The 27549-nt window shown below is 43.5% G+C and overlaps 1 protein-coding gene across 1 annotated transcript in view; it reads left to right on the forward strand.

The window, feature by feature from the left end:
• Positions 1-27549, forward strand: part of ARID1B (AT-rich interaction domain 1B) — a 409766-nt gene that overhangs the window by 333885 nt on the left and 48332 nt on the right. The window contains 2 exon segments of the mRNA XM_089922181.1: positions 3225-3404; positions 17352-17679. Coding sequence (XP_089778307.1) covers positions 3225-3404; positions 17352-17679 — 508 coding nt within the window.

Consider the following 27549-nt stretch of genomic DNA (forward strand, 5'->3'; position numbering starts at 1 on the left):
GAATACGTGGGGTATTCAGGAGTTAAAAGATACTCGTGGCAGTTTATAAACCAGAAAGTTATCACCATACTGTCTTCCTTTTGTGTATACATTTCAGATTATAGAACATCTTCATGTGCGGTCTCAGTTGTTCTTGCAGCAACCTCACCTGCATTTGAAGGTGAGGAAACTGAGCCTCAGATAAATTATGATTCACCTAAGGTCACAGAGCTAGTTTTGATCAGTTCACACACTGCAGTATATTTATTTACATATCTGTCTACTCTACCAGATTCTGAGCTAGCGACACAAACAAAGCTATAATGTAGGCCTTCTATTCCCAGTTGACCGCCTTTCGATGCTTGTAGTTCAGAAAAGAGTCAGTGAAATTATGTCACCTCCTTTCATTGTCTTGGGGAATACGTGAAAGGGATGAGTCTCACCAAAAATATAAAACAAGGTTTCAGAAACCTCTTGTAAGTGGTGCCATTGCAAAAGCATACAGAGAAAAAAATAGCTTTCCAATTTTAATTTCTGTGGAAGGAGGTGGATTCCATACTCCACAGAACCTTGTTGTTGGAATTTGATGTTGCTACGCATTCCATTTGGATTAGCTTTAACATTCTACCTCTTCATGAGCCTTTTGACAAACTTGATTTTCTGCAAAATTCCAGTAATGAGTGAGACAGTTGAAGTGGATCGTGGCATATATATATACATATTTTTAAGGATTGAATAAAGAGTCAGAAATAAATAACTTGCCCAGATAAGAATTCTTCTTAGAAGTCATTTGAACAAACCTTAAGTTTATAGTAAGTGTTCAAGAGGCAGCAGTAACTTAAGGATGTGCTGTGTTACCAGCAGTTCTAAATCCTTCAGCATGGACACTTTCTCGGTTGAAGTGAAATTTAATGCTAAAAAACGGACATGTATTATTTTCCTTAACTAATGAAGAAGAAAGCAGCCATTCTCAAAAGAAAGAAAGGAAGAAAAACGTATACAATCTGTATGGAATTTAAACACTTTTTTTTATTAAACAGGACTCTATATGAAACTCTTGAGAATTTTATAGTCAGGCTTAGATAAATATTTCATGTTACATCTTAAGATGCAATCATTTATAGTAATTTTAGCACTCTGATTTCTGTTTGTTTTCAGATTTGAAAAAGCAAACATTTTCTATGATGATTTATATCTGGGAGCTGCCAATTGAGCCCAATTTCACATGACTTTATCTTTATAAATAAATGAAATAGGATAATAAGGAAGAGCTCTACTTACTTGTATTTTATGTCTATCTCTTTAGACAGAAGCAGTGTTAGAAGATCTCTTCTTTTTCTTACTGAAATGTAAACCGTGGCCTTTGTAAATGCCCTACTCTGTTTAACCCCCTAAGTTTAAGCTGACCTTGGAGGCAGGCATCATCTTCCCCTCCGGCTGCCTCAGGAGACTTTCTCAAGCCACTGTTCTCAGTTCTCCTCTGGAGTAGGTGGAAACCTGCCCCCTCTCTGCACTCACCCTGTACTAAAGCCTTCAGCTGACACCTGTGAACTCTCAGCAACTCCAGCTCCTGGGTTCTGGGAGGTTTTTTTTCAAACTGCCCTTTGTTAGTTTTCTGGTTTGATGATTTGTCTTTTTCTTAGATATCTGTCTTGATGTGGGGTATTCTTGGTCTAAATGCGTTTTCCCAGCTCATTCTATGTACTTGCTTACGTTTGGCTGAACTACTGATGATGGCGATGTACCTTGACTTTATAAAAAGTCCTGCACAACCGAAAGGTGTATTTTCTTTACCCATTTGTCCAACTACCTGCTAAGCACCTACTGTGCTGTGCTCGGCACTCTGAGCACGGGAGGCGTTTAATACTCATTCTTTCAGCACATAGTTTCTGATACCTACTATGTGCCAGACGCCCTGCTGGGCACTGAGAATACAGCAGACAGCACATACGTGATCCTTGCCTTCATGGGGCTTATGTTTTAGTGGGGAAGAGAGAGCTTAAGTGAGTCAGAAATAAAGATGATTACATGTTATGAAAAGCACGTGAGGAGAAAGGATGGCGCCGCCAGGGCAGTCAGGGAAGGTGGACCTGGAGGACAGGAAGGAACCGGCAGTAGGACGCTCTCGGAAGAGGCACCGGGAGAGAGTAGGCTCTATCAAGGGAAAGAGCTTGATGTTATCTTCTAGGAAGCATGAGAAGGCTAGTGGACTTCAGGGTAGTGAGAAGGAGAGAAAACTATAGGAAGTGGGGTTAAAGTGAGAAAGGCAACCCCAGACCACAAAAGAGCCCACAGACCGTAGTCAGATGGGGGCATTTTGTTCCAGGTCTAATGAGAAGCCTGGTGGCAGGATGGTTATACAGAGAAGATACGCTCTGATTTCCTTTTTTATTCCTGAAAAGTCATTCTGGCGGCTTTGTGAAAGTGAACCAAAAGGCACAAAAACGGGGCAGGGCTGAGAGGGGTGAGCCAGGCCATGACCATGTCTGGTCGTGGGAGAGAAGATGGTAGCTGGGCGGCTTGGCTTTTGTAGATGAGGAAATGGAGAAGAGGAGTGACCCAAGATACATTTCGGAAGTAGAGGCAACAGACGTGCCAATGGATCCATCACACCGTAGGACATCAGGGCGGGAGGAAGGAATCGTGGGTGGCACACTGGAAGGAAGTCAGGGTCTGTTTGGAAAGCAGAGGACACTTCAGACCCTCCACTTGTGTGCAGTTCCCCCCCGAGGGGTAGTATGAATCAGGTGGTAAGTCGGCAGGACTATAGGAGTCACGGTGAACAATTGTGGCCCCAGGAGATCAGAGGGGAGAAAAATGGTTATGTGCAGGGGAGAGCTGGGTGCTGGCCTGGGCTTGAGAGAGGGGTGGGATGTTTGAGTGAGCGGGGACACGTGGCCCAGAGATCGGGGAGTGAGCCGAGGCTCTGAGGGGCGTGCATATGTCCCGCCAGGCAAGAATGGAGGTTAGGAGAGGTCAAGGTTATTGGCCTGTTCACCCTCTTCTCCTCTTCCCTAGTTCATGTCCACAGTCCATTGGGTTCCCAGGAACTCTAGTGAGAGCTCAGAGTGAGGACTAGGGTAGCCCCCTGGGCCCTCTCACGTCCTCCACACTGGGTTTGAGATGTCTTTAGATGTTCTTTAGGGGAATCCCACAGCACCAGTCTTCTCCCATCTACCTTTGACACAATTCCATGTTCACTTTTGTCACCTGCATTTATATATTTCCATTTATTTCTCACTTAGGTTTTATGGCAGGCACACAAAGAAACCCTCAGATGTCTCAATATGGACCTCAACAGACAGGACCATCCATGTCGCCTCATCCTTCTCCTGGAGGCCAGATGCATCCTGGAATCAGTAGCTTTCAGCAGAGTAACTCAAGTGGGACTTACGGTCCACAGATGAGCCAGTATGGACCACAAGGTAAAAAAGTTTCTCCAAAATGCACTGCAGTAGGTTGTAGAAATTTTGTTAATATGTTAGTCCTTCAAGACCTTAACATTATAAACATCTCTTAAGATCCAGTTATTTGTTACCTGACAGATTTGTGAGGTTAATGCAAACCCACAGTCCTTCAGTTGCCCGTAGTGATGGGAAGAATAATTATAGCAACTATTCATTAAGCATTCATGCATCAGACACTGCGGTAAGTGCCCTTCATACGTGTGCTGTTAATAATGAAGGAGTAAAGCCTGTTTCTGCAACGTAGCTCTAAATGCTTGTCCTCAAAAAGTTTCTGATTTAAAACCTAGGTTTCATTATGTTGTATTCTAACTTTGTCCCCTCCCTCTCTGTAATTATGTTTGTAACAATATTCTCACTACTCAGAAGGATTTTCATGTGTCTCCAGATGAAATCTCTCATCTCTCTTCATCTAATCTGTCTCCAAAGTGCTCTATCAGGTAAATAATGGTTCTGATTTTCACAGTCATTACCAGTTTTACTCTTAGAAGGCAGGACAAAGCCTGAAATGGACATGTCTTTCAAAAAGGAAAGAGTAGAAAAATAAGTGGAACTTGCCCCAAATACACCATTTTCATTCTGCCTTCCTGGACGTTGGCGTCTGTTTTGTCTTACACATGCAGAATCCTTTTATCAGGGTTTTTAACCTGATATATATATATATATTTTTTTCTAAGTCACTTTTGGCAGTAAGGCATTTGAAATTAGCACCTTCTTTATATTTTGTTTCTTTAAATTAGACATTAATGGATAATTTAGAGAGAATGAGCTAACCTGGCACAATTCCCAGAGCTTCCTCCTTTCTGAAAATACCAGAATATTCTGAGTGAAGACAATGCCCGGTAGGAAACCGTAGTAAAATGTTCGCTACCTCCACAACAAAGTCGGATCCCCTGACTTAATAAAGCCTTAACATTTCTGAGAGCTTTTCTGTCCGTCTGGAAAACGTGCTGCGTTGAGGACCTCTGAGCTTCTCCGGCCATCAAATAAGTGCCTGGCAGGCCGGACGATTCTTTGAGGAGGCCAGGCACCTTCTCGGCTTCTTACCAGGTGTTTCTCAGAAAAGCGTTCCTTGCTTCACGGTTTGAAAATTGTCTTGTTTTCTGAAGATCTCTTTCGGGAGGATTTTAAACACCTTCAGTACTATCAGTGTAGCACCGTCGCCTTGCCTTATGCTGCTCTGTCATTTTACATTCCAGCTATTTCTCTTGTCGGGAAAACGATATTAAGACACCCAAAACAAAAGTTTTCCGTGGCCCCTTCCTGCCTCTGTCCATGTGCACGTAGTCGGAGTGGATACAGACGTGGGTTTTGCTTGATTCCCTTCACACCGTGTCATAAATGGAGTTCCGTGTTGTGAATTCCAGTAAGCTCTAGGAATTTAAGGTCCCAGTTGACAGTGTCTTCCCGGTTCCCCATCAGCCCCCGGGTAGTTGTGACATGTGGTAGTTTGTTGCGGAGCTAAGGCAGGGCGTGTCACTCAGCTGTGAAAGCGCCTACTTGCCCGCTGGACCCACTCAGTGGGTATCTTCAAAACTGGGGGGCCTTCGGCTATCAGGAAAGGAAGAAAACTTCAGTGAAGGTTGGAAAGGCAGTTTATAAGTTGTGGTACGCACAGAAAATATGGACTTCTGTTCAGAATGTAACTGGAGAATCCTGGAAGTCAGGACCTTATTCTCAGAATTAGGGGTGGCTGGAGGCCTGGGATTTAACCACTACCACTCACTAGGGCTTCCTGTAATCTTCAAAACTGGTTTCTCTACTCTTAAATAATTCACTCTTGAAGTCTCGTCCTCTGCTGCTCTCAAATAAGGGGAAAGTGGAGCCTTGGACTATCTGATGAGTCTCTTGTGAACGGCTGTGAAAACACTTATGCTTTAGGAGTTAGGTAATAACACAAAAGGTAATTTCTATAGAATGGATTTATTTTCTGAAAAAAAAAACCCTCAGTTTTTTGGAATCGTTGAATGTTAAGATTCTTTTTTTCTAATTTATTTGGCTGCATTGGGTCTTAGTTGCAGCACACAGGATCTGCGTTGTGGCACGCACGGGCTCTTCGTTGCACCGCGCAGGCTTCTCTCTAGTTGTGGCGTGTGGGCTCTAGAGCACGGGCTCAGTTGCAGCGTGCTGGCTTAGTTGCCCCGCGGCACGTGGGATCTTAGTTCCCCAACCTGGGATCGAACCCACCGCCCCTGCTTTAGGGAGGTGGATTCTTAACCAGAGGACCACCAGGGAAGTCCCAAGATTCTTGATTTAGGAAAACTGCACCTGTGAGGGTTCTCACCCAAACTTGTGTGCCCTTGGAAAGTTGCTTACTCTCTGGGATTTACTTTTCCTATAGAAAATGGGAAAATTAGACGGTGTTACCTTGGAAGTTGCTTCTACTTCTCATATTCTGAGTCTAAATTTTGCTTCAACTCCAGGGCCTTTTATGTTAACACGGCCCACTGGATCCACTGCGTAACATTTTGGTTATGTAGACAAGAAGGTTTTTGTTTGGGGTTTTTTTTTAAGGCATAAACGCTGAGTTTAGGTTGACATTAGAGATAATTGAAAATAAGGCCGATAATTTCCATACACAGCACTTTCTAACTTTGAAAAAAAGTGCCTGCACATCTGTGCTCTCGGCAATGTTCTCCTTCCAAGAGGCATCTCTAGCACATTCTAGCACATTCCACCTTGAGGCGTGTCCCCTCCTGGGTTCCTCGACTGGCTCCCAGTGCTGTGGGCTGCCAGTCAGTGTCCCAGTGCTCTGTGTGCAAATCAGAATTGTTTGTGTTCCTCCTTGCATTATCCTCTCCTCGGCAAACACTGAATGACAGGAAATTATGCTTGTGACCTGTATCACTCAGTTCAGTAAATGTTCTTACCTTTACATTTCTCTTGGTTGATCATTTTAAACAGAGACCCGAATGAAGTATTTTTTCTCTCTCTCTCTTAATTAACTACTCAAATTATTAGTAAAATATTCAGCTTACATCTTCGCGTTACACGTTTTGATGTCTGGAAAGAATGGCTTGTGCAGCGACCCACAGGGTCATCAGTCCACATCTTCTATGTCTGGTACTAACTAGATGGCTTTCTTCTGGGCTGGTTTCGTTTTTAAGAGATCTCAGGGGAAAAGAGTTTACAGTCTCTTTTTGCTATAACCTTTTTGCTGTCAGGAGCAGCTTCTTCAAAAGTATTAGTAACAACCAGCAACGTTTATTAAACACTACTGGGTCCTGGTCTCGGTGTTTTTTGTCTATTAACTCATTTAGTCCTCACAACATGCTGTGTTACAGGTACTGTTATTGCTCCACTTGACAGAGCAAGAGACTGAGGCGTGCACCACATACACACCTTTGCCCCGGGCACACGGTGGGACGCCAGGATTCAAATTCAGACATACTTTCCCATTTTTATTAATTAACAGGAAGCCCTTGACGTTATCCCATTTTGCAAAGGAGCAGGTTAAGTAATTTACGCACAGTCCCACAGCTGTTAAGGGCAGAGCCAGGGTTCACACGGAGGGAGACTTCAGAGGCCACTCACAGAGCCACTGGTGCATCGCTTCCCAGGCCTGAGATGTACTCCTTCCCTGCCGTTCCTTCAGTGAGCCGAGAGAGAAGGAGGCGAAAGGCAAACCACTGGCCTTCAAGGAGCAAAGGAACATTTGGGGAATGCAGGTGTGGAAATACCTCAGAAATACTAGAGATTAAGGAAAAACATAACTATTAAAAAGAAATTTTTAGAAGTGTATATGATACTGTAAAATCTGAATTATTAAACGTACTAACGGGGGTTCCCCCTTCGGCTCCCGTTTCTCTGCGCCGCGTTTTCTCGACGCTGCTATTTTGAGCTCCTCCGCCGGGCTGGGTGACAAAGGCGCCGCCGCCGGCATTTTCTACCCGCGACTCGGCCACCCGGCCGGCCCTCTCGGCACCCACGGAATCCCCGAGGCCCCAAAGCACCTCCGGAAAGGATGCGCCGAAGAGCGGCGGCTTTCCTCGCCCCGAAGTGCGTTGGCTCCTCGACGGTCTCCCAACAGCTGCTAGGCCATCATCGAGGCTGCGATGCCCCCTCCCATACAAAAGGCGACCCTGAGCGCCGGTAACAGGAAACACCCAGTCAGTTTCGGACAGATATCAAAATACCCTAATGGGATGAAGCCAATCTAAATGTGTAAAAGTGTTTAATTGCAGTATACTTGATGAAATAGTACTTTCCTACCTTCAAGCAGACACGTGTAAAGTAACTACCCTTACAAACAGTTTGCAGTAGAAAGGGCCATAGAGACTTGCTCTAATAAATAGAAAGCAATTATGTAATTGACATGTTAATTATTAATAAATGCCTTTGTATGGGAAAAAGGGAGCGGAAATCAATTTCATCTTCACAGCCTTTCTATTTCCTAAGGACAGACACTGTCTTGTTTGTGTGTTCTCTAGAACAGTGTCTGTCACAGACTGTCCACAAGTATTTTTGGCATGTTTGTCACTAATTGCAAAAAGTGAGGGTCTAGCCTTAGTTTTGCAAGGAATTAGGAGTATTACCTTGGGCAACTAACAGGGATTCTGAGCCTAGATTCCCCTCCACCTATCACTCCCTTGTATGTTAGTGTCTGGGCCACCCCTTACAGCTACACACGTTGTACACTGACTCAGCCTTGGTTTTATGCCTTAATTTGTATAGTGTGTCTTAGGAAGCAGGGAACTTCTAAGTAGGTGAGTCTGAAGAACGTTTTATTCCTAAATTACTTGGTCAAAGAGGCTTTTCAGAAGGGTTTAACGTGTTTTTCTCTAAAATAAATAAGATGCCATCGGAACTCTTCCTTCTCCTTCATTCATTAAAATGTTTCTCACAGATTCAGCAAAGGCAAACTTCAAACGATACCTAGTTGAAATGAATGCAGTTCCAAAATAGTGAATTGCACATTAATAATCTTACAGCTGTTCCAGTTCAGAGGAACAACATATAAATGTTACCAGTTGGCAGCCCACTGGCTACTTGAAGAGTGCCTTGCAGGCCCATGGCAACCTTGGTGTCACCATGACCCCAAGATTTCAGTCTCTGCTCTTACTCTCAAATTAAACTAGATTCAGCCTCTCTTCTACAGAAGTGAGATGTGTCTGCCACGTGGATTCATGTTTTCTCCCCGGACAGTGCTGCAAATTGGAGATCTTGTTCTTTGGCTTTTTCCAAAGGCTGGTTTCTGTGCAGATCACTCCCCCTTCGGTTTCACTCATTTTTTTTTTCTTAAAACAGTTTGTAATACACCTGATATGTTCACTGCTTCCTGTTACCTTTATTTTATGGTTAAATGGACATTGCTAGACAAAAGTATTAATTCCATGTTCTATACGGCTTTGTTAAAAAATTCTAAATCTTTATCTTGCCCACAGTAGCAAAAACAGATTGTAGTAGATCATTTTACAGCAGAAGGTGGTTAATGCCATGTTCTTTTGATGCTCAAATTTAGCCTTCAAGTTAAAAGGTTTAAGCATGAATTTTTCTTAGCAGACTGATAATCATCGTGATTTTATCAAAACCTGGGAATTAGGGAAGAAGTAAGGAAAACAAAGTACCAATCAACTTTAAGAAAGAAAAAGAAAAAACGTAAAGCAACACTGATTTTGACTAGTGTGAAGCTAATTATTTTACGTTGCTTATTGAAATCAACAGCACACAGAGTGCCAGCATCCCCTCCCCTCACTGAATGACTAAGCACCCCGCGGGGCGTGGTCATCCGGTGGACTTGTACCACAGGCCTGGATCATGACAATTGTGGATGGCAGTGTAGAAACGCAGGATGTGGACGTGCAGCTTTACTTTACATCTTAGCAAGGTGCCTTTTCCTGAGGCTCACAGCTCTGCCATTTTTTTCAAATGTTTGTTTGAAAAGAAATGACCGGTTTTCAAATCTTTAAGAGTTGGTACCACGGGTCCTTTCAGAAGGCTTCCTGCACCTGCCGTCAGGTGAAGCAGATCAGAGCTCTCCCTCCAGGGGGCGCCGTTCCCAGGCAGTCTGTGGGTGTGCACAGGGCACAGCGGCTCTGAGCCTAGGGAGGACGCAGGTGCTCAGGCACCTGTGACGACAGTGACTGAGAATCCTTCGTTCCTTACCGTAGGGATGTTACTGTTTTATGCCAAATTTGGCTATTGAATTAAGATAATACAATTTTACATTTTTTAGGTGAGTACTTACTTTTTCTTATACTTTGAGAAATAAATTTAATATCTGTGCATCTTGAAAGTAAAATTAGGCATATGATGCAATATATAATAGAAAGAATTTCACTGATTGAAAAGTTATCTTACATTAATATTGGAACAGTTTCTTTCTATTCCTTGACAGATTCTAACCATTGTCAGTGTCCAACAATAGTTACTGTTAATATTTTTTTCCTCACAGCAATCACACGAGATAGAGAATCTCGTATCACGCCCTTTTTGCAGAAGGGGAAACTGAGCATTGTGTGTGAAATGTCTGCGTGTGTGTGGCCTTTCTGAAGGCCACACACACGCAGACATTTATGCCCCTGCTCCTTGAGGGCCTGTGCTCTCAAGACTCAGTGCTCTGAAATTAGATAGTGGCATCGGACTTACCATATGTCCCCCCAAGCCTGTGTGTGACGTCAGCCTTGGCGGCGGTGGTTTCTCCAAAGATGCGCTTCTACACAGAGGCAGCCAGCACGCACACAGCTCCCTTCCCCGCGTGGCTCTCCTCTGTCACTGGCTCAGGGACCTGCCCTCTCCACTCTGTGTAAGTTCTCCCTGCTTTGTTCTCCTTCAGAGCGCTTGACACCACACAACATGCTCTAGATTTGTTTATTAGCCTGTCTCCTGCCACCAGAATGTAAGCTCTTTGGCTTTGCTCGTTGCTGAATCCCCATCTGTTAGCACAGAGCTGGCATATTAGAGGCTCTTAAGAACTGTTTCCTAAATGGATGAAGACAGAGTGTTCCAGAGACACTGGTATACCTTCTTGACCCTGCGTTGATGGTTGATGGGTATTGGGTTGACTACTCAATGCTTAAGAATTATCTTTGGGAGATGGCACTAAGGATCATGGTGGTCTGGTTTTTTTGTTTGTTTGTTTGTTTGTTTGTTTTGCGGTATGTGGTCCTCTCACTGTTGTGGCCTATCCCGTTGCGGAGCACAGGCTCCGGACGCGCAAGCTCAGCGGCCGTGGCTCACGGGCCCAGCCGCTCCGCGGCATGTGGGATCTTCCCGGACCGGGGCACGAACCCGTGTCCCCTGCATCGACAGGCAGACTCCCAACCACTGTGCCACCAGGGAAGCCCATGGTTGTCTGTTTTTCTCTGTGCTTTTATATTTTCTATATTGTGCTTGCATCACTGTATAATTAAATTTTTAAAGGAGTTAAACTGTAACATATATGGGAAAAAACACCAAAAGTAACATATGTGGGAAGAAAACTACCAAAACTACCAAAAAAAAACCCAAACTACTGAAGTCATACTGTAAGGTAATAGGTCTTTTCTCCTCTTTTACAAGCTTTATGTAATATTATTTTTACATTTTGAAGACTTTTTAAAATGCATGTTGACCTAGGAAAAATATGGTGTCATATATCAGTTCAAAAGATAAATTATCGCTATTCCCACAAATAGTAGGATTTAACGCAACTTGGGGTAAGTTCACTTTCATTTTGAATCTGCATCTGTGGTCTTCTTCACTCAGTCTGTTTCTCTCCTAAAGCAGTGGCTGAAAGTACAGCATTGTGAGATCAGTCTGAGAGAAAGGTAGCGTGGGAAGAAGGTTTTTTAAATGTAACTTTTTTTTGCACAGCAAGGATCTTACATCCATGAAAAATACTCTCAAAATCATTTGTCATTAGAGGAATGAAAAGTAAAGCCAGAACAGTATCCGCTACACACCTACTGGAACGGCTCATATTTTTTAAAAATTGGCAACATCCAGGATGTATGGTAGAGCAATGAGAACTCTCATATGTGTTGTAGTGGAGTTTCTGACAAAGTTAAAAATGCACTTATCATACAACCTAGCGCTCTCATCCCTAGAGTTTACCAAGAGAGATGAAACATATATCCACTCAGAGACCTGTGTGCAAATGTCAACAGCTTTATTCGTGATTGCCGGACACTGGAAACAGCCCGAGCGTTCACAGAATAGAATACTGCTCAGCAACAAAAGAGAACAAACTACGGAGGATGTACAACATCACGGATGAATTTGGAGAGCATGGTGCTGAGTGGAAGGAGCCAGACACAGTACACTGTGACTCTATTTATGTGACATCCTGGGGAAGGCAAAACTGTAGGAAGAGAAATCAGATCAGCGGTTGCCAGGGGTAGGGATGAGATTGACCACAAAATGGCAGCTTTTTGTCATGATAGAAATATCCCATGTCTCAACTGTGCTGGTGGTTATAGGGCATATATGATTGCTAATGCATATAAATTCTACCTCAATACACATGACAATATTATATAGTAGATGGCTATGTGAAGTGATGATTACTGGCCAAATTTAGCCCTAATTCACAAATATGTTTATCATAGTATATAGCTAATTATCCATTTATTTCTTTTCCCACTCAGGGTCAGCTGTCTATTCTATGATTTGTGCACCATTTTACCCTCCACAGCAAAGGGGAATAATACAGGACTTTACGTGTAGTAGTTGTTCATAAGTAATTGTTGTATGGTTGAAACTGAGAAGTAAAATGAACGGAAGCATTTAATGATTCAATAAAAGCAGTAAGCTTGGAATATTAATTGTAACTAGCAAATTTGAAAATTTAGAGCCAGGTACAGAATTATTTGTGATCCTCTAAAATAATGATGGTGACTTGAATAGAGTCTAGCTCCGGCTTCCTCTGTCTGGTGCTTGAATACAACTCCTGGTGGGTTGAAATCTGAATTCATTTGGTGACCAATTTTCCAAAGCTGGTGTGCCAAGATGAACCCACTTGAAAACTGTGGGCTCTCGTACTTGGCTGCAAGACCCGTCCAGCTGAGGTGGGCTGGCCCAGCATCTGCAGGCTTCATTGTGCTTAATGCTGGAACCATCTGTTTTCTGTCAGAGCTAGTGCCAACAAATTACTAATCTATTAGAGAAACATGGAAATAAGATTGCGCTTCTCATTCCTGGCTTTTTCTCTCATATTTTGCTTGGCTTACGTATTTGGTTTTTGTTTATTTTGGGGAGAAAGATATGTTATCGAGTAGGCAAAGTGGGGGGGTGTGAATCATTTTTCACTCCTTCCACACATTTTCAAAAGATGATGGAGAAAACATCATATTCATGCTTATTGATAATAATAGTATTATTGTTGATGATCATGGTGATAGCTATCATTTTTTAGGTAGTTCTATGCTTGGCACTGAGCTAGTCACTTTCTACCTATTCCCCGTTATTATTGTTACTTTACCTGGCAAAACTGATGTTCCGAGAGGTTAAGTAACTCGTCCAAGGTCATGCCCCTATGAAGTGTCAGACCAGTATTCAAACCCAGTTTCTAGAGCCTACGCTTTATCCGTTGCTGCCTCTTAAGCCATTTAAAGCCTTTAGAAACCATTTTTATCCAGGCATGTGAGTTTAATGAGGAAAGTCTTGAAAGTTTCAAGGAGAAGAAAAGGGGACTTTGTATTTCTTCTACCAAATAGAGGCCTCTATAATTAGAACATATTCCCTTGACATGTGCTTTTGAGTGCCAGTTCGTGAAATCAGCCTAACTGATTGAGGAAAAATAAGATTGGGGGCCCAGCACTCAATGGGCCTTTCTAAGGACAAGTGCACGCGTGCGTGTATGGGTGTGCATGGTGGTTGTGCTCTGACGCATACTCCACCCGATTACAGAATGCTTCCTGCTGTGCAACGAAGACCAGCTGCTGAATTGAGCAAAGCGATTGAAACCCAGCTCTTGTCTTCTTAGTACATAAAATGAATGAAAAAGCTAGAAGTCAAGTAGAGGATTACTGAACATCTCAGTTGTTTCTTTGTGTTCATTAAAATACAGCCCCTGACTGCCAGTTAAACCCAAGGTGCAGGAACCCAGAGTGACAGTATTTCTCTGTTCCAAGTATGAACGGCATTCTACTTCACCTCTAAGCAGAATTCCACAGAATCAGGGACCTTACTCTCATATGCACTGTGGGCATAGTCTGCAACAACCAGGTGAATGCTTGTTTTGTAAGATAAGATGAAAGTGTCATTTCATTTCCTTCAAAAGCAAAAGGTACGTATGTTTTCACTGAATAAAGTTTCTTACCAAATGAGTCGCTTATCAGGTATTGAGGGGGGTGGAAACTAGCTGCAGAGCAATAGCAAGAATATGTGAATTGATATCATTTGTGTTCAAAGTGTAAATGAGTTTGTTTCTTTTTAATAAAAGCAAGAGCCAGAAAGGCACCGCTGGATCTCACTGATGTTATCAGATAATCTGGAAGTGAAGGGCTGTGAGGTCAGTGGGATGGGTGGTGGGGGGGGAGTCTCCAACCTGCTGCAGAGAAGAGTTTCGAGGACTGTGCTCAGAGAAGGCGTGGGAAGAGGCAGGACACAGCATCCTGCCCATTGTTCTGCGTCCCTCCCAACCAGGATGAGCATAAGGGGCCCTTTCCGCGGAGACAGTGTGATGGGAAAACCGACGGGGACCTTCTGTGTGGTCCCGTGGGACGGGAAATTCAGAGCAACCTCAGAACTTTTTATAAAGAACTTTGATAAACAGTGAACGGTCACCTTTTACTTGAAAACAGTATCAGTTTGATTACATCTGCAAAGGCAGAGTATCTTCATGCAAAGGCAGTTTAAATTTGAGGTGCTGGCATAAAAGACTAACTCACAATGCAATTCGGGGGCACCTGAGGTGATGTATGTTGAACCTCTCCTGTCCCTTCCTTCCCTTCCCTTTTGTTTTCCTATCCATTCCACCTCCTCGGACGGCCAGTGCCTCGCTCGGTTGTTCCTCTCCAGCCTTTCTTTGGCTTCCAGGGATATTCAGGGGAAAGTAGCTGCTGGCTGTAACAAGTCACTTTCTGTGTTGCTGGAGCATTTTCTTAAGAAGCTTGTCCCAAGACCGGTCTGTGGCGGGGCTCAGCAGATTAGGGCCACTCTGGCCGGCCGTCATGTTTGTAACGCAGGGGCTCCCGTTTGTGTGTGTGTTGCTCCCAGCCACGTCAGGGCTGCAGTGGCAGTTTAGCTTTTGTCTGTTTGGTTGGTTTTTTTGCGGTACGCGGGCCTCTCACTGTTGTGGCCTCTCCGGTTGCGGAGCACAGGCTCCGGACACGCAGACTCAGCGGCCATGGCTCACGGGCCCAGCCGCTCTGTGGCATGTGGGATCTTCCCGGACCAGGGCACGAACCTGTGTGCCTTGCATCGGCGGGCGGACTCTCAACCACTGCGCCACCAGGGAAGCCCGGCAGTTTAGTTTTGACAGACACCATCTAGCCCACAAAACCTAAAGTATTTAGTCTCCAGCCCTTTACAGAAAGTGTGCCCAGCCCGTGGTCTGTGTGAACAGTGACCTTCACACCATCTCCAGTGAGTAATACACTTGATAGACAGCCACGTAAGAGAGCTCACGTGAGGCACCTAACAGAGCAAATACCAGTCAGTGCTGAATAGTCTGGGCTTCTTGCAGATTTGTAGGTGGTCTGCACTTGAGAAAACCTGCTCTCACGACTGTGATGATAATGTGATGTAAGTGTGGTTTTCCTTAAGTATTTGAGAGGCCAGTCAGGGGTGTGGCTAGTGGACAGCCCGGGTGCAGACTGTGGCTCTGAGGCATTTTAGCCACGTGACCTTGGGACAGGCCACTCAACATCCCGCACCTCAGGCTCCTCCCTAAAGTGAGGGTGATAATGACCGGGACCTCTTAGGCTTGATGTAAGCGTTAAAGGAGGTAATGCAAAGAGCTCGAAACTGAGCTTAGCACACAGGAAATAGCAGTTGCTGGCTTTTATTGTTACTAATCCAACCCAGTTTCTGCTGGAAAACCTGGAGAAGCTCCTTCTCACCTTCAGAATAGGTCCCGGGCTTGGAAGCCTGGTATATGGGGGCCTCTTCCCTCTGTCCCCTTCTCGCGGCCCCATGAAGCTCAGCAGTGACTTGCTCTTGAGTTTGCCGCTTCGCTGTCTGTGCCGTCGTCCACGACCTCTTCCATAGGCGCTCCCTCTGCCCTCTACTGCCTCAATCACCATCCGACAGTAACCCCCTAGCATTTTTGCACTCAACGTTTGAGATACTTTACATGTTACGTCATTTAATCCTAACAGCAACTCTTCAAGTAGACAATATGGAAGAGGCTTATCTCTGTTTTACAGAGAAGAGAATGAAACAAAGAAAGGTTAAAACGACTTAGCTATAAGGTCACATGGTCAGTATATATAGGGAGTCTTCCCTCAGCCCCAGTTCTCCCAGATCCCAAAGCCTGCCCCACACGGACGCCTGGGTTGCGACCCAAGGTGGTTTTTCAAAACCTTTCACTCAACGCCCGACCATGGACAACCCCCCATATTCCCACCCGACACAGACTTATTCTTCTTTCTCTTATGCTTTTCACAGTGCGTTATCTTTTTGTTTTTGTATTTTTTCTCATCTTACCCCTGCTACTCCACCTAACACACACACACACACACACACACACACACACACACACACACACACACACTTAGGTCGTGAGCTTCTCGAGTACAGGAATTGCATTGTATTTAACTTTACATTCCCTGTGCCTAGAACAGTTATGTTATATAGATGAGGAGATCCTTCCAGAAAGTAGTAAGGACAGGTGGAGAAACACTAATCCATATTCTACAGACACTTATCCTTTTGCACATATTTCATTTCAACAGTCACTTACTGGGAGGCAGCATATTTTATTGGTTTATTACATGGGTTCCATAATCATTTTGCTTGAGCTTGAATCCTAACCTACTAGCTGTTGACTTTCTTCATTTGTAAGTGGAGTCATGGTCGTATCTACATTTCATATAATTATTGGAGAAAAGAATGAAATCATTGATGCAAAGCACTTAGCCCAATGTCTCACACATAGTATGGTTCAGCAATTATTATTATTGAAGTGGCATTATATATGCCTTCAATTTACTTGAATGTAGTTTATGTGCACTCAATCAAAAGAAAAGGTGTGAAGGAGAGAGAAAACAAAACTACTGCACTAGTCCAGGCCATTCTACTCCGTGAGCACGTGCCCCATGTGAGCAGAGATGGGAGGTGAGACTCTGGACGCTTATCTCAGTCTGGGACCCTGCCTGCTTCCCATAGTGCCACCATCTCGCTGGGCTGAGTGCCATGCCAGTGCTTGAAACTTATTTCATGAGACGTGGCATCAAGTGCAAACCAGCCACTTTATCTGGTGCTCAAACAAAAGAAGTCTTCCAGACACCAGAGAAAAGCCAACTGTGCTGGATTAATGTCGCATTTCCACATGACACCTCCTGTGGGGTTTTGAAGGGTGATTTTGACCACATGTGCATGTTTTCTTACACCTTCTGAACGCTTTATCATAACTGTCCAGTGTGGTCGCGATGTAGTGGTGCAGTCTCAGATTGGTGTTCACCTGCGGACTGGGGGCTGAAATACTTATTTCAGTTAAATTTTGCTAAGAGTACGAGGTGCTGGATGAGCTAAAGCACCACGCAGCACTAGCATCCCGTGTCCATTCACAGATGGTTTCAGTGATCAGCCTGGGTCTCCCTCCATGTTACAGTGGTCCTGTGTGGCTCTTTGCCTTTGGAATGTGCAGAGAGCGCGTATTTTGACTGCCAACCTCATCAGCGCCAATAGGGGAAAGGGTTAATGAGGAAAATGACTAATGTTCTGTGTTGATGACACTGTTGGACACCAAGTGTTTCCAGTGAATGTTTTCACAAGTTCAAATATTAAGTAAAAGGCTTTAATTTGTGTTTGATTTTTGTTTAGGTAACTACTCCAGACCCCCAACATATAGTGGGGTGCCCAGTGCAAGCTACAGCGGCCCAGGGCCCGGCATGGGCATCAATGCCAACAGCCAGATGCATGGACAAGGGCCAAGCCAGCCGTGTGGTGCTATGCCCCTGGGACGAATGCCATCAGCTGGGATGCAGAACAGACCCTTTCCTGGAAATATGAGCAGCATGACCCCTAGTTCTCCTGGCATGTCTCAGCAGGGAGGGCCAGGAATGGGGCCACCAATGCCAACCGTGAACCGTAAGGCACAGGAGGCAGCTGCCGCAGTGATGCAGGCCGCTGCGAGCTCGGCACAAAGCAGGTATGCCGTCGGGAGGGCGGTCTGTGTGTGGATGTGTGCACACATGCGGAGCCCAGAGCTGCATCATCCCTGGCTCACACGGGGGTGGAGAGCAGCAGAGGGTCCCTTGGCTTGGCCATTCCTTTTGTGTTAAATATATTCTGTACCCTAAAGGTCAGAGAAGTAAACAATAGATCATGTTGTATGAGACATGGAAGAAGGAATCACTGGTGGGCAAGTCAGCTGTGGGAGGTTATTTGAAACAGCTGTGAATAGTCACTGCACCAAGCAACCTAGAGCCAGTGGCACGGCGAGTGTCTTTGTGGTTCCACTTAACACAGTGAGGTTTAGGCGGGAAAGTCTAGAGCCTAAAAACTGGCTAAAATCTAAAACATTCAAAAAGAACTTCTCCCTTTTTTTTTTTTTTTTACCTCACCATAAAAGTCTTTATTAAAATAGAAACTTTGTATGTGTACATATGTGTATTGTGTGTGTTTGTCTAAATGTATATGTGTGAGATTTATTACGTCACGTTCTTATGTTGTATTTTATTTTTCTGGGCATAGCTCTCTCTCTGTCCAAACCAAAAGGTGGTTAATAAAACAAGGATTATATTTCTGAAACTTTAAGTTGCTAGAGCAAAGGCTCTAGCCTCAACTACTTACTTGTTTTTAATCCTGAATTTTAAAATTAATTCTTGAAGTAAATACTTGACCTGTATAAAAATAACTGAATTAAAAATTTAGGAGGCAAAGTGAATATGTTTTAAAAGACTCACATGTAAAAATGTTTGAATTATGTTTAACATATGTCAAGGTATGTTTTAAAACAATGGACACTGACAGATATGTATGAACATACGGTATCTTCAGAAGAAAAGAGAGAGGATTCTGAGTTTGTCAAAGGGAAATAAGAGCTTTTGTGTGTGTGTGTGTGTGTGTGTGTGTGTGTGTGTGTGTGTTTAAATGTATCCCTTTGTTGCTTTTCCTCTGAAGTTGCTATTCGGGAATGTTAGGGACCCTTCCAGTCTCACTGTTTGCTCCACATAATAAAATGAAAGTCAGTCACATTCTCTCTCCCCCTCTCTCCCTCTCCCTCCGCCCCACCCCCCACCCTCTCCTCCGCGTTACAATTACTTAGGATCTTCTGAACCCCAGCGCTATACCTCTGAACTGAACCTATGCAGGCTGTAGAGAGAATGTTTTAATAAACCTGTCCGTGAGGACTGGTTTGGCTGGTCCAGTTGAAGTTTTAATTTAGGTTTAAATGAATTGTCCATTGTCACAACTCAAAAAGCACAAGTTATTTCCTTTTTAAGGAGAAAGTACTTGATTGCATTTGACATGAAGCCTTGGGTAGTGATCTGGGAAGAAGATAACTGTAGAGATTAAGGCATAATTGTTTGATTAAAAAGCCTTGCTGTGCTCCCTTTCTGAATCAGTTTATATATAATTTTATATAAGTTACTGTATAAGTATACATCCATGCATTTTCATTTTCTATTTCTAATCGGTAGACCATTCCAAAGCCTCACCTTCACATTCCACCCATCAGAGCTCTCCAGGAGTTTGAATGGAGACTGTTTATTTTTTGGCTTTTACCAAAGTCAAAGCTATGCTTCAGAACTGTAAAACTGAGATTGGATCTGAGAATCTTGCTTCTCTCTCTCCTTTGCCCTGTCCCCCACCCTTTTTTTGAAGGATTGTTCTCCAGCTCCACTGCCAGGTAGCTGCATGGTACAGAGTATTTTATGCCACATTCTGTAACCTCCACACCTATGTGTGGAAATAACATAATGGACAGGGGGATTCCTACTTGTCTACAGAACAAATCCAAAGAAGTTGTTCTTCTGTTCTACTTTAGGCCACCATACATTAGGTCGCCTGCTTATCCCAGCCAGTCTGGGGCTGGCGGACGCCCCATGTTTTCTTCCCAGCACCCCAACTATGGCAACTCTCAGGCTCCCATGATGAACCAGCCTGACCAGTACGGGTAGGTAGCAACATGCCCTGACTTGCTGCGGGTCCTGGGCATTTTTTTAAACTGTTAATGAACATGCCATCTGGCTGCGAAAGGAACACCCAAAGTAAGAGAGTGAAAGACCTAATAGGAAATCCATCTCAGAGGGGGCTGTCTTTTGTTTATTTTTGTTTGTTTTGGGTTTTTTGTTTGTTTTGTTCCGTTTCGTTTTTCATTCTCACCAGCAGTACTGTGGTAGTTTGGTGGAGACCTGCATGCCGTCCCCCAGATCCTGTCTTTGCATGGCTTCGGCATGGCTTCTTTCCTTCGTGCCTGAGAGGGAAACAAAAACTTTTATCTACGTAAAAGTAATGAAGTCACCTACTCCGGCGTCATGTCCCCCCACTGTTGTCGTTGTGTCGTCTAGGACTTGTGTAGCACTGTTATCATGACTGTGTTATTGTCATTCCTGCCACTACAGGGACCTGCTTCCACACTCGCCCTGAATTCAGAGTGCGGTGGCCCCATGGAGCCCCACTGCAGGAGGCAGGGCTTAGGTTCTTAATAGGACTTGCGAGGGGCCTCGCGCCATCATCACTGAGCAGACATCTGCGCCAACGATTTCTATTATTTCCTTCTCCCAAGGAGGTTTAGAATATTAAAGTCACCAGGAGAATACAACCAAATAATGCAACACAGAATTTTTTTTTCTAAACACAGTGTTGCCATATTATTTTCAATTTCGACACAGGAATTACATACAGCAACAAAAAGTGTCTCTCTTCTTTCCTACTACAAAACTATAATATCAGGCTGTCACTGTCTTTAGGTTAGTAAATACTCTTAAAGTATATTATTATTTTTACCAGTATCGTTTAGCATATAGTAATAATAAGATTATCTCATGGAGACTGAAGAGTGTTAAGGGGTTAGCTTCAGCAGGAAGATACGACAATTTTGTAAAATAAAACCGGAAACAACCAACTAGCTTTGTTTAAAGACTAAACTTACAGGACTGTGTGTTCACTACTTGTTATGAATGCATGACACAGAGGGCTTTTTTAATAGCTTTATATTCAATATACATTTATTTAGGCAACAAGAGCACATGATAATTTTGCAATTGAGAGTTCTAAATCCTGTAAACATGGCCCTAAATGTGGACCAACAAATAAAGAATTCTGTAAACATAATCCTAAAAGTGAACTAAGCATAGAATGAGGTAAACATACTTATTTTGGAGAACTCGTCTTTCCTCTTTTTTCCTTTCTTGTGCTACTCTCAGGGCCACTTCATGAGTTAGTAGGAAGGTGGCAGTGGGGGGAGAAGGGCGTCAGCTGCTGATCCGTGGGGTCTGTCCTTTACCAACTCAGGGGTCCTATTTAGACCCACAAAGCCGGTTCGGCTGTGCCTTGCCAAGCCACATCAAGCAGCTGTGTAAAATGAATTTAAATGGCATGCATCAGAGTAAAATGTCTTTCACTGGGGCAGAAAATCAATGTTAGCTAACCAGCACGGGAAGATCAAATCTGCATTTCAGCCAGCAGCATCCAGAGAGCTTCCTTAGACTACAACACCTCCTCCTTAATTAAAACTAAGAAAAAGGAAGATGTTGGAGGGATTCTTTGTAAGTCATATGAAGCACAGTTGGCAAAGGCTCATCTTTGCAGCCCCATCTGTGTTAGCTCTGAATTTTGCCGTTTGCGTTTACACTATTCTTTCTAAAAAAGAAAGAAAAAGTTTTATTTCTATTTTAAATCTTCCTTCCTTTGCACTTTGCAATATACATAACCTGTTGTGCCCCCTTTTTTTTTTTTTAAAGTAGAAGCTTGAATGTGAGAAGACATGTATAGTACATGTTTCAGTGCTATGGGTTAGGAAATTTGATTTTCAACATGTTTTTGCTTTATACTTAACAGCTCATTGCAGCAGGCTTGTGTTTTTGCTTTTGTTCTTGTTTTCTTTCCCCATTGATAGCTCTGTCAGGGTAAAGTTAGGCTGGCAACTTGAAAAGCCAGTCCACTAAATGGCAGACTGTCAGGAAGAAGTGGCCCAAGCCTTTCAGAAACACAATATTCACAGAGTTGGTTATAATGACTTCTTTCTCAAGTCAGAATCCCAAAGGGCCTAGAGCCTAAGAAAGAATCTGAAAAAGACAAATTAGTGACGAAGGGAGGGAGCGAGAGAGTGTGTGTGTGTGTGTGTGTGTGTGTGTGTGCGTGCGCGTGCGCGCGCGCGCGCGCGCGCACGCGCGCACAATTAGAGACAGAAAGCTAACTGCAGAAATGAAGGATTATGGCAATTATGCTTCAGGCTTTTTCAGCTAGTTGGATGTAAAATAATATAGAGGAAAAAACACACAGATTAAACTTGTTAGAAGCTGTTTTACTAATTCCTTTTTTAAGAGTGACATTGTGAGAGTAAAGCTGCTGCAGTGAATAAGTTAAGGATCATATGGATGAATTGTTTTTTCTTTGTCACCTTTTGAGTAAAGGACTCCCTCATTTTGATTTTCAGACAATTTACAATAGAATGTGATGAATCGTACTGTTCCGGTACTAGATTAGCTGAGTAATACTATACGATAATTTGAAGTTAGCAATTTATATGTAATATCTGTCCAGGACCTCCCCCCATACACATTTGATATACTTTTTTACTCAGAAGATACCTTTCTGTGTTCAGTTTTAAAGCATTTCTAGATGATGTTCTATTCTTTTGAAGTAACGAGAAACAGACAGTGGGAAATACTAGTTGTCTTACTAAAAGCCTAGTCGGGGCTGGCGGATGACGTTCATCGTCAGTCCAATTCTGCAGCGTCATGTCGGAGGGACTCTGAGACATTGTCCAAGTACAGACGAGCCAAGGTTGGCCAGAAGTTTAGGAAAGACTTTGGCCTACTGCTTCTAAAGAAGCATTTCCATGAATCCCAGGCTATAACATAATCCTTCATATTTTTTGAATGATTGACCTCTATGCTTAACACACACACACGTAAAATAAATTTCCCTCGGTCATTTAGTGTGTTTTGCATTCATTCTTTCATTCTAGGTGGCACCCACCTGGTACCGTCCGACAGTTGACATCTCTGCCCAATATAGCTGATCTGTGGATTTGGATATTTCAGCGTTATCCAGAGTTTTTTTTTTTCTTGGAAATGAGCTCCCAGGGTGATGCATGACTTCAGTGAACTTACAGAAGGCCTGGCAAGCCCTAGACCTTTAAGCCATGGTAGATTTTGATTCCTTGAAGTCAGCCATCCCCAGCACCTCCTATATCTCAACTTTAATCAAGTCTTCGGTGACTTGAGATGGTTTGTGTCAAAGTCCTGGCACAGATCTTTAGGATAATATTTTCACCAGGATAGGTTCCAAGAGGATATAGAATTTCAGTTGTACAATAACAGAATTTTAGAGCTGGAAAGATTTTAGATGGCATCCAGTCTGTACCCCTCAATTCTATGATGAAGGAAACCAAGATCTACAAAGTTACCTGCCATGGGTTACTTAGTTAGTTACAGGCAGGGCAAAGTCGACCCCAGGGCCCTGTCTCCTAGGCCTGTGGCTCTTCCTTCTACTTAGTGCTGTCTCTGTAGATTTTCTTTTTTAAAAAATCTCTTAATTTTACTTCTCCCTCATGTCTAAAGGCAAATCTATTGATACTAGTAGAAAGCAAACATTAATCAGTGTCTTATTGGAGATCCTATCTCTTGCATCGAAGTCTGAATTGTTTTTCTTTAGCTCAGCCTTTGTTGTATCTGAAAGGAAGGGAGCGCTTTGCTGTTTCCACTCAGACTACCTGCACATCGTGAGTAGTTTGTTTCTGGAACCACACACCTTATGAAGTGAAGTGACAGTTTACTTGATGGCACACAGTTGGGTTTGAATTTCTGTCCTTTTCACCCTTCGATTGCCCACCAGTGGCGCTTTAACATGTTGCATTCTTGAGACTGGAGTGTAGCTGTTAAAATAAGGATTCTGAGTCGTGCAAGAGTAGAAACAGAAGTCGGCATTTTTACCCAGATAAATGCATACAGCTACGTGATGCTGATACAAGCAATATCTGTCATCCTCTTCTGTCCCTTTAAAGACTCCCCATTGAGCCAACTTAATATCAGACAGAGGACGACTCTCAGACTTCTTAGTTTTTTTAAAAAAAAAAAAAAAGAAAGAACAAAAACGAGTCAATTTGAAAAGTCTCATTTCTCCTGCTGAGGAGGGAATTTTTATACTGAATATCACAACCCTGAGTCTGGAGACTTACATCTTAATTCTTAAGCCATACCAAAGGCTAGGATAACTGAAATTAGCTTTCAAATATTTTTGTTTTTAGTAAAGTAGGAGATTAGGGATTTTAATTAATACTATTTTCCAATCTTAGCCACTCTTTAACAGACTGAATAAATTTCATGAAGTCTTAACCATAAGGTAGCTTGATCGGTAGCAGTCTAACAATTGGTGTTGACATGGCTGAATGTTTTGTGAGAATCTGAGCAGTGGTTCCTCTGCTTGGGAACAGCTAGCTGCACGTACAGACCCTGGTGGATTGGGCCTACGTAGACGCTTATACCTGTGTCTTATATGCACCATCGTCATCTTCCCCCGCCCCCCCCCGCCCCAGCTTCCAGCAACTCTTCTTTAGTGGAGGGGGGGGGGGGGGTGTGTTTTTATAATTCATTTCACCTGTTGCTATTTGCCAGCAAGGCACTTTTTCTCTATTTTTTTCCTCTGAAGCCAGTATGACTCAGTCTGCTGATGGGCTAGGAGGCACTGATGTGGAAACACAGTAATGGAGATAGTGCATTAACACATCAAAGAGAAGGGGCGAAAACGCATGTGTGTGCAACCTCCGTTATAGTGGGTCCATGGGCTTAAAGAGCTGTGAGTGATCTGTGTTAACTAAGAATTTAGCCCTTTGGATTTTGGACAATTAGGTATTAAAATATAGCTATGATTTGAGAAGTCATGTTATTGAAAGACAAAGCGAAAAGATTTCAAAGGCTTAAATAGAGTTTTAATTTTTACAGTTAAATGTTAGCCTTTGTTTTAACATCTAAACACTATGCTTTAATTTTTAGCTCCTTTTTTGCCTTCAAAATTTAGAATTGGAATGCATATTGCTGTGTTGGTATTTTAAGATTATGATTTCAATCAAATCTTTCAGAGTTCCAGAATTATTATAGCAGCCATAAGGTCCATTTATTAGTCTTCAAATCAAAAAGTCGTAAAACACTAATTTTTAAAATACCAAGAGAGATTTTTTTTTTAAAAGTTTAATGAGATCCAAGGAATCGAAGTATGAAATGTACAGCAAACCTTTAATGGACTCGAGTCTCTGAAGTTCCTTAAACCACTGGTTGTTATCTAGAGAGATTTTTAAATATACACACACACCCTCACCCCAGCCTCACGCCAGGTGAGGCTTGTGAGCCTGTATCTTTTATAAACCTGCTGGGTGATCCTGGGGTAGAAGACCAGCACAAATCTGGGGATTGCATTAGGGATTCCTGCTGCTGAGGTGCACTAGTGAAAAACACAGAGGGAAGAGGCAGGAAAGCCCAAGCTCGGAGAGCCCGTGCTTTGTACCTGATAGACGCTGACGGAAGAAAATACTGGACTAGAGCTGGGGACACTGGATAGAATTAGAAGGAACTGACGTTTAAACAGACCTGATACCGTGACTCAGGCTTTGGCGATCTTTTGTCTCACTTTCTACCTCTGAGCATCCTCTCAGATATCAGTGTCTTCCTGATACTCTGAGATATTCCAAGTTCTCCTCCATTCCTAGAACTGCCTTCTTAATTCAGAATGTCTTCTATCCACGTCCCAGTCTGCACCTCTCACAGCTGGGTGCTGTCCTTACGTCTAAGGGAGCTCGCAATGATGTGTGTATTGGGTTGGGGCTCTGATTAACCGGGCCAGTCCTCCATCAGTGGAGTGTGTGCCCAGGTTTACTCACCCAGGCCACTTGTCTTCCTTTCTAACCTCATGGGCCCACTAACATCTCTTCCCCCACATACCACATGTTCACACCGGACAAACTGGGAATATCACATCTAGAATCAGCATTACAGTCCACCCGTCACTGGAAAAAAATCAGCAACACAGCCCAGCCAATCCCAGCTGCTCGGAGTTGTTAAAGGTAGGAGTGCTGAGATCACATTTGTCTCAGGTAGTACCATTGGCCTCAGCACCAACCTGCAAGGCTTTCAGGTTGAAACCAGGAAGTGTCAAGTTGTTCTCAGTCTGAAATCTCATAACCTCAGCAGGGTTTGGGGCCGAAGGCAACAAGAAGAGTTTGTAAGCGATGAAGAGGCTGTGATCCGGGTCTTGGTCTATCCCAGTCTGTGGTTGGGGAGGTGTCATGGGTGACCGAGTGAAGATCATAGGTGGGGGGCTGCATTGTCCGACTGCCCAGAGGGCCTCTTAGCTGGTAGCGTTAAGCCTGTGGCAGCAACTCCCTGAGGCTCTTCTAATCTTGACCTTCATTCTTATTTTGAACTCCATTTCCATCACGTAGATTAAAAAGCAAAACCAAACCACAAGGTTTCGTCCCTTGCTTTAAAAGTTAACTCTTACTAAATTGCCTTTGATTGTTAAATACCTACCGGTACGAACTTGCCGGGTCCTGCCCCTCCAGCTTCTCGGGCCAGAGCACCTGCCGTGGACGTAAAGAACTATAGTTCTGCTCAGCTATCAGGCCTTTCTTGCAACATTTTTTACCCTAATTTTGAACGGTGTTTTGCTGAAATAAATTAAGTAACTTTGTGGCCCAAGGCCACCTTTAGCTCAGAAAATCTGTAAGAATTTTAGGAGGATTTTTTTTCGTAAGTTGGAAATAACCATATTGATATATTTCCTGGCACTGCGGCCCTGGACAAGTGCATTCCTTGTTAGAGGGTCTGACAGAATGTTGCTGTGGTAAAGTGTATGAGATGCGGATCTCAGGACCCAAATTCCATTTTATTTTTTTAGCCGACAGCCTGGTCCATTAAGGTACAAGAAGTCTGAATGCATGTGAGACCTGTGCCCTCTCAGTTGTCCCCTCCTAAAGCAGCACTGGGGTCAGCTCGTTGCTACCTGCTACCTGGCTCCTCGGTAGCTGCCACGCCCATTTGCTGCCTGCGTCCCAAGTGTCCAGACCTCCAAGGAGACCCACCCCCGTGTCAGTTCGCTCTCCCTTAACGGCTTGTACCCAGGAAGGGAGTGTCCTGGTGCAAAGGTGGGAACTCCTATCGCAGAGAAGGAATAGCCTTCTTTGTAAATCATTCGAGGTCTTAATGGCATTATGATCTCAAGATAAACTTTCTTAAAGATCTTTAATATAATGCAGTTAGAAAGGGGCACTTTTTTCTTTCTAAGGGGGACATCAGAGGCAACCAGTTTCTCTTTCACAAGGTTCAACAGATCTCATTTTTACCAGACAAGGGAACTGTGCCAGTTACGTCTTGTTAGAGGCCAGTCAGAAGCCACGGGTGCCAGCACCCACCCACCAAAGTGCCGGGCTCACCTCTTGCAGGGAAAAGAGAGGTTTGGGGCCCGGTGTTGGCCCTGTGGCTTTCCTAACGCCCTGCCCTTGAAGGAAGTGCTGATGTCAAAACCTCTGAATGTAGCATCTTCAAAAGGGAGTACTTTAGTTCATTTTCGTAGGATTGTCAGTAAACAGTTCGTAAGAACAGAACAATGGGTTTAACAAACCAAAATCAACTTTGAGATGAAGAGAACATCCTTAGTTAGCAATTACCAAAATTCAAGGAGCCAGATAGTTTTTGTACTTTCTTCACACTCCGACAAGGAAGCGTCTCGCTTCAGAAGCCTAGAGCTCTATTTGTTCTCCTGTGCTTTGAGAGAGAAGGTGAAGATCAGTCAGCTGCTTTAGGAACAACTAAAACAGGTTACCTGCACTGAAGCGAAAAGGAAGTACTGAATCTTG

The sequence above is a fragment of the Delphinapterus leucas genome, chromosome 12 (genome assembly GCF_059928025.1).
Source record: "Delphinapterus leucas isolate spDelLeu-1000000601 "Yukka" chromosome 12, BTC_Dleu_Yukka2, whole genome shotgun sequence".
Taxonomy (NCBI): domain Eukaryota; kingdom Metazoa; phylum Chordata; class Mammalia; order Artiodactyla; family Monodontidae; genus Delphinapterus; species Delphinapterus leucas.